The 7,798-nt window shown below is 34.2% G+C and overlaps 1 protein-coding gene across 1 annotated transcript in view; it reads right to left on the reverse strand.

The window, feature by feature from the left end:
* LOC18037899 (ubiquitin carboxyl-terminal hydrolase 5) overlaps positions 1-6,817 on the reverse strand; it is an 8,693-nt gene extending 1,876 nt beyond the window's left edge. Inside the window, 12 exon segments of the mRNA XM_006430440.2 lie at positions 1-39; positions 42-369; positions 689-837; positions 929-1,186; positions 2,536-2,706; positions 2,788-2,928; positions 3,867-4,274; positions 4,659-4,754; positions 4,867-4,926; positions 5,046-5,190; positions 5,325-5,579; positions 6,352-6,817. The exon segment at positions 1-39 is cut by the window's left edge and continues 188 nt beyond it. Coding sequence (XP_006430503.2) covers positions 1-39; positions 42-369; positions 689-837; positions 929-1,186; positions 2,536-2,706; positions 2,788-2,928; positions 3,867-4,274; positions 4,659-4,754; positions 4,867-4,926; positions 5,046-5,190; positions 5,325-5,579; positions 6,352-6,482 — 2,181 coding nt within the window. The 5' untranslated portion in view covers positions 6,483-6,817.
* Between the last annotated feature and the right edge of the window lie 981 nt (positions 6,818-7,798).

Raw genomic sequence — 7,798 nt, forward strand, 5'->3', positions numbered from 1 at the left:
AAAAAAAAGAATATATAAGGCTTTTAAAGCTTTTAAGGTTACAGGTCAAAGCACACATTACTTTCGTCAACCAATCGAAGAGGTAAATTTGGCAATGTCACTGCTTTCGAACTACTAGCATCCTCCTTTGCTATGTTTGATGAAGAATTGCTATGTGCTTCACCAGATGGGTCGACTGTTGTCACCATTGAACTTGGATCAAAACTATCCGCATGCATAAGACTCTCTTTTTTCAGAAAAGGAGACAACATTCTCTGAACAGTAGACTGTATTTTGCCACTTGAAATTACATCATCACGTGAGATTGATGAGACAAGAGGTGTTCCATATGCTTTCCATTGTGAAGTGGTTTGAGCAGCACCGGGTTCCCTAAGAAGCAGTTAAGAAAATGGAAAATTGAATTAGAAGCATCCTCACACAAGACCTTTACAAACTAGAACAAATTAATTCTACTCGGGATTTTCATTTGAACTGTTGCAGAATGTCAATTGGAATTAAAATAATTGACCAGAGCAACAAAAAGAACAAAATGTGATTCTTTGGGTTCTCTACGGTGTTTATAGGAGCAGTAGAAACAATCAACTTAAGATGTTTGAAGAATTGATGACCAAACAAATATGAGGGAATGCAGCTACTTTTTACATGCCTATAATGAATGTCATCTACCGGTCTAGCAGCCTAAACTTACTGTTCTTGGAGGCGGTGTATCAACTGGAGGAATACTGCCTTCTTCACCAATTTTGGAACCCTGTAAGCAGCAAGGTGGTCATCATCTTTGATTGTGGATAATGAAATTAAAGGATCGTCCAGAAATCTTTGAATCGAATGGTTTTGTATCTGCAAACAACATTGAAATAACTTAACCCACTTTTAACTCCAACAATTGGTCCCATGAACAGAAGCAAACAATGTGTCTAATTGTACAAACCTCTGCAACCTTAAGTTCCTCACTTTGCTTCAAGGAACCAATGTTGCCAAGCACTTGGATCAAGTCCCTACAACGTCCGTGCTTTGGAACTGTAACAGTATAAGTTGATGGTAGCGCACTTCCATCACTAGTGAAAACTGTCACTGTCATAGTACGGGTAGTAGTAGCTTGGAGTGGCAAGGAAAGGTACATGAAGGGATCAAATGTGACCGAAACTTTATTACATACAGGACAAACCAAAGTCGATTTGTATTGGCCCTTAAAAACAGAAATCACAGATAAAAACACAGAAATGAGTAAAAATTTTCATCATTTGTGTTAGGAACGTAAATCAATAGGACGTCTATTAATTATAAGGACAACACCAGAAGCAGTAGGACCAGCAACAAAAACAACAATGTTATAATAATAACAGCAACACTGGAAATAAGACGCAAAGAACAGTGACAATACCAATCAGTAAAGACTAGAAGTCCCAAATTTAAAATTTTAACCAATTTTTATTAACTCAAAATCGGTGCAGAATTGTCTTGAAAGAATCTGCAATTTAACACTTGGTCTCAGTCGACAAACTAAAAGTCAACAATGAGATATCCTTGGCAAAAGAATTTAAGATGATACATGAACAATAAGAAATTATGAGGAGAGGGAGAAATTTGGAGGCAGACGGCCTATCATTTAAAAACAAAGTTCCTTATCGGATTTTCTTACTTGAGGCTTTTCCAAAAGACCAGCAAGATGTACATTTGCCATCGGTGAATGGAAATATGATTCGTGAGCATATTCAGCCACATAAGACCAGTCTTTCTTTACAACTTTCAAAGCTTTAAGAAAAGGAGAAGCATCAAAGATATAGATGCATAACCATGAAAGAACATAATGTGGGAAAATATATCAGTACTAATTTTGTACAAAGAATTATGATTCATTGAAAACTTTGGATGAAAGGGTGCTATTTTCACTTGATGGGCAGAATAATTTAATTGCAATCATTTTCTTAAAAATTTTTTGGAGGAAATTGACACCCAAAAAAAAAAAAAAAAGGAACCTTAAGTTTCTAAATAGAACTGCAATAGTCTTTAAACTTCTGTAAACACAACTGATATTCGGTTTGCGACATTTAAAGTACTTGGACATAAATCTGTGTACGATCTGTCAAATTCTTATAAGCAATCCCTAGTAGTCAGTAGAATTTCAAAGCACGTGCAAACAAAAAACATTGAATATTCAATACAATCATATTCAATTTATTTGAGAACATGAATATTTTTGGTTTCAAATGTTGGTGAACCAAAACAAGAAAAATGCATCATATCCGTTATCATGATCGTAAGGGGGCGGTGTAAATGGGCCCACAAAAGGTATTGGGAGAATGTCACCATCTCATACCAGATGGAAAACAGGTTGATATCTGTTTAATAATGTAGGTATGCAATATAACTAAACAAAATAGTCTGTTGATTGATGACAAGTGCCAAGCCTTTGACATGTTTCACAACACAGTGACCACAACAGTTTAGTAGATACTGTTGCGTTAAATTTTTTACTCTTGAAGCTCAAGCATAAGCAATATCCAAGTACTAATATAACAATAACACAATACTCACTTGGCAGACATCAACAATAATTGAATCATTGCGTGCAATGTGATTTGCCCAATACTCATCGGCAACTTCCTCATCTGGTCGGCCATCTGCATCTTTAGACTTTATATAAGGTTTGTGTTTGACACGATTTAGATCTTCGTGAAGACCATCTAGCAAAAATGCTAAAAGCTCCTGAAATAATTGGAAGTCATTTGGCTGATACAATTGTATGTAATAATTGAAGCAAAAGAAAATGTACGTCACATGATAAACCTGAGAATCATGTTGATTGTATCCGCTAAATTGAGGAGCGAAGCGAGCAAGCTTTGTTTTAAATGGCCGAGGAGCAACTGGGGTTCGTCCTGGTGCCCATAGCTTTCGAAGTAACTCACCAAATGCTACAGCTAGTTCACCCTATATAAGACCACTTCAACTCAGTATTATAACAAGACAACAATCATACACTCATGAAAAATCATCAAGAGTGGATGGACTTCTTAAAATAAATAGATTTGAACAGAAAAATATTTTATACACATCAACAAATCATTAAAGATACATAAATTTATGTCTGAAGATTATATTTGGAGGTCCATTATTAGCTCAAATTCATTTCCTAGAATTCAACTAGAATCTACCAACCTAGCTAAGAAAACCCACTGCCTGATAAATGATACAGTTCTAATTTTCACTAATACTATTTAATACTATATAGTTTTGTTATTGCCATCTTGGATCAATTCAATTATTTGTAACGTTATTCATATTAGCCAGGCCTCTCTAGCTAATAGATTGAACTTTCAAGGCTGTTTGACCTTCCATCTTAAATATGACTCTAGTCATTGAGTTTCTAGGACACATCTTGACCATTTACTAGTACTCCATGATGCCCACACTTGAGAAAAAGTAATGGTATCACCTAAATTGATTTAGTATCTAATATGGCTATTTAAGACGAATTTCTGACTATTGAGTCATCAGCAATCAAGCTTTAGCTGATATTGAGGGCTTAACAATAGTTTTTACTCTTTACTAGGCTCCCTCATGTGCAAGGCTGAATTTAGTTAACAGTTTTCTCAAAAGGATCCACACACAAATACAAACAAGAACCAATAGATAAAAGTACTCTGCTGCCATCTTAAGTTACTTTTCTAGCTCAAAAACTTATATTAAATGTAAGGGCCTTTTTTAACACAAAAGTTTATATTAAAGGTAAGGGCCAAGCAATAATATTAAAGCTCTAACATGCCATCCTGTATGCAAGGAAAGGAAGAGAGTTTTGAAGGGTTGGGGAATCATTCTTCCAAGCAAAAGCTTAACTGCTTAGCATGTACGTAGATGTCAGAACTTACAACCATGCCCAATGGGTTTTGCCAATTTATCTCTCGACGATAATCTTCCCGAAAATACCTAGCAAATTCCGGTGTATGAACAAGGCACTGAATTGCGCTATTCATAAAGCAGGTATTCCCAAGGTTCAGCAACCCAGTCAGACCAACAGAAGCTCCTCTTGTGGTAACGCCACTGGAGCCAAGCGTATTATCCGAGTCTCTAGCAGATGCCAAGTTTGGACTTGTTGAAATCTCTGAGCTGTGGTTCCTGGAAGTACCTTTGCTTGCAGACCAACCTCCTGCAATTGATAAGCTTGACTTAGAAGGCTCTACAAGAACAGAAGAAGCTTTCTTCTCTGCAAATCCATTGTCCTGAATAGAACTCTTGCAATTAGTACCGTTGACATTGTCAAGGACCTCCACCAGAATCTGCGACAAATGATTAAAAAAGGGTGAAAAATATCTATGTTAGAACATGAAATGCTTGATATACTTGTAACCTGGTAAATAGAAAATTACATCATCTTAGATTCCTAGCCTATTGAAAATATTATGGTTCTGAAACAATGTGATCGTCCCTGAAAACTTATAGACTGTTTACTCCTACAATGAGTTTTAATTTGTTTAATACAAGTACTGATTTCAGTACAACTTATTTTATTTAAAAAATAAATAAAATAAGGTAAATATATAACTCTCAGGGATGAAAGGCTAAATGCAAAAATATCTAATTGGGATAAATTTAATTGTCGCTGAGTAACAGATTTCTAGTCAGACGATGACATCTAAACGGTGCAGCATAAAGGAACCCACATCCTGATCCATCTGTATGTTGGCATCATCAAGTGTTCTATCCATGTCATTCATCAGAGCATGTTTCCGATGGCCATAGTAATCCCAAATGCATATCTGTGAAAGAGAAAAGTATCAATTTGAAAAGTAGATCTCTCACTAGAAAAAAGCTTAAAGAGAATAAAAAATCATCAAGTTCAAAGAAGTGCTGGTATATTTAGATTCTTACTTGTTCTAAATTAAGATAAAAAATACTGCAAGCTCTTCGATGAAGTTCTCCAATGGTTTCCTGCTCAAAATAGTTTAATCTTCAGATAGATATTATTAATTGCTTGAGTATACCATAAAACAACATGCAGCATTAAAAGCTGAAAAGAGTAATATATCAAAACCCACTTCAAACAGTACCTTTTTGCTTATTCTTATGGTAGAGCATTCACCTCTTGGCATCACAAGTAGTTGAAGGCGCAGAGGATACACCTCTACAGCCAACTCTGTCTGAGAGAGACCTGAACTGATTACTTTCCTTGCCAATGTCGGGCCACCTCCATACCTTAACCAAACAGAGACCACCAATGATTCTCTAGTACTTACATTCAGATCACAATTGGATGACAGAAATAAATCACATAAAGAGCATCGTGATATCTAGCATCGTGTAAAATTCCACACATAATAATAACTCACCATGAATGCAATTGGTTCCAAACTTCTTGTGGAAGCAGTATATAATCTCGGCCTTCCAGCAAAGTATCCACAATTTCAGGGCCGGCGCCAGGGTCCTCCGCTGTTGCATCATTTACCAAATCAGAATTATCAATACCAGAAGGCCTCTTTGACGCACTTGAACCAGCTGAATTGAAATGTTCCAACAAAGAGGATCCATCGCCTGTGTTATTTGGCTGATCTTGGTTTACATAATCAATCCAATGTTGCCACCATCTGTCATGACCCAACAAAGGAAGGCATTAAAAAACATATTTCCCAAATGCAGATTACTTAAGTCCTTAAATGAAGTCCTTAAATTGACACTTACTCCCACAGCTCAGTATGTTACACTGTCAAAGCTTAAAATTTAAATCACTATAACCATAACAAAGTGACATAATTTTTCAGCAAAGCATACCAGCTCATCTACATCCAAATCAATAAAACCCCATCATGTATACATTAAATTCAAAAAGGTGTTTGACATGGTATGACCTCCTCAACCGGGGATGAAAATGCTTATGACCGGCCAATCTCATAAAATAACATCATGACTTGTAAGCACTCATATTTAATTCTAATCAATCAAATTATAAGCAAAATAATCAACTAAAGAGTGTGTGTGTGTTTGTAACTTCAATGATTCAACCTAATTGTGAGAGCACAACAGCTAAATGTAAACACCTACATTTACTAGGCAGCTAATGTTTTTCCAAGAACTTGCCCACTTATACTTAACATCTAGTGTTTTTCAATGTAGCGGTGGATTAAAAGCTGCAGTAACCCTGTCCCATACATCCCCTAAGTTTTTCACATGTAAAATTACAATTATAAAATTGTTAAAATTTCAACTACTAATCTTTCTGTTACCAACTATGAAGAAATGAACCTTCAAATAGCACTCTAAACCAGTAAATTCCCCTAAATATGAAACTAAACACAAAAAATTCAAGATATATAAGAAAATAAATATAAAACAAAAAAAAAAGATAGAGAGGAGAGGAGCCTTTGATTGATGAGAAAAAATGTATCGCCTTCTTTGCTAGAAGCTTCGGAGGAAATCGCAATGTCTCTGATCAAAACCCTCTCTTCTTCTGGCGTCAGCTCCCCGCGGCTACGCGTCGTCACCTCCGCCATTTCTCTCCCTCGCTAGCAAATCTGATTAAACGAATAAATTCCGTAGATTTTCAAATTCGATTTTCTCAGACGCCGAACGGAGTGCGAAGGGGAAATATTGAAAATTATAGAAATTCAAAATAATAATTAAAATAAAAATAAGGTATTTTGAGTGAAGAGAGAAACCCAGGCTTTGCGCTTGCTCTTTTTTTTTTGGGGTTTAATTGGAAAAGCGGCAAAACCCTTGCTAGGGGACAAGACGAGCGATTATCAGGGACATGCCTAATTTCTTTTCTTTATTCAGTTGCTTATTAGTTATTTATTATCCAAAGGCAAGCGACATTACAACATCTCTAGGGAAGTGACAGTTATTATCTTCCGAATTAGTTTTTTATTTATTCCGATATAGTAAAATTTTATTGAAATTAACACTGTTTATTTGAAATTGCTAACAAAATTATTCATAATGATTCCATGACTTTTTCGGCATTTTCATCTAATCTGTAAAAGAAAAAAAAATCTATAAATTGCATATATTTAATATTTTAAAATATTAAAAATTGTAAGAAAACATTTTTATAATTTAAAATTTAACTTTAAAAAGTGACTTAAATTTTCATTTATTGTATTTGAAAATTCCAATTATAGAAAGGAAGTCCACCCGAATTTATAAATATACAATGATATGAAAGTATTTATTAATAGCGAGTAGTCTCCAAATTTTTCTTTGAAAAATAAAATAAAATAAAAAATAAGGGGTGATATAATCCAAATCGATATTTTTAACCCTTAGCTTACCTCTAGAATTCAAGCACGGGTTACTACTATCCTTAGAAGACTGCTGGGCCCAAAATTGTGATTTTCTTCGGTTAAAATGATTAAAAATTTTAACACATCTTTTAAATTATTTAATGGGTCTACATAGTAAAACTGATGTAACTATAATAATCTATTATTAAGGTTATATCTGATATATATTTTACAAAAGTTGTACCAAAATATATATATGTATATATTATCAGTTCCAAATAGATCAGTTTGATGATAACAATCCAAATTTTTTAAAAATGTAATTAAAATTTAAAAAAAATTAGGCTTATTCCTTCTTAAATTAAAAATTTATTGTTTATTCAATTACAGTGCATTATTTTATGTCGAAACTCCAGAGTTTATATCCACGATTCATGAGTAAGGCATGTTTTTAAGTTTATAGGTGAATTAAAAAAGATAATTAAAAAAATGGAACATAGTTAAAACAGTAGAAAGAAAGCTGTATAGAAAATTTATTTAAAAAAGAAAAAAAAACCTTTTTTTTTTTAAAAATGTTGTGCTTAAAG

This window comes from Citrus clementina, unplaced genomic scaffold (genome assembly GCF_000493195.1).
Source record: "Citrus clementina cultivar Clemenules unplaced genomic scaffold, Citrus_clementina_v1.0 scaffold_6, whole genome shotgun sequence".
NCBI classification, from domain to species: domain Eukaryota; kingdom Viridiplantae; phylum Streptophyta; class Magnoliopsida; order Sapindales; family Rutaceae; genus Citrus; species Citrus x clementina.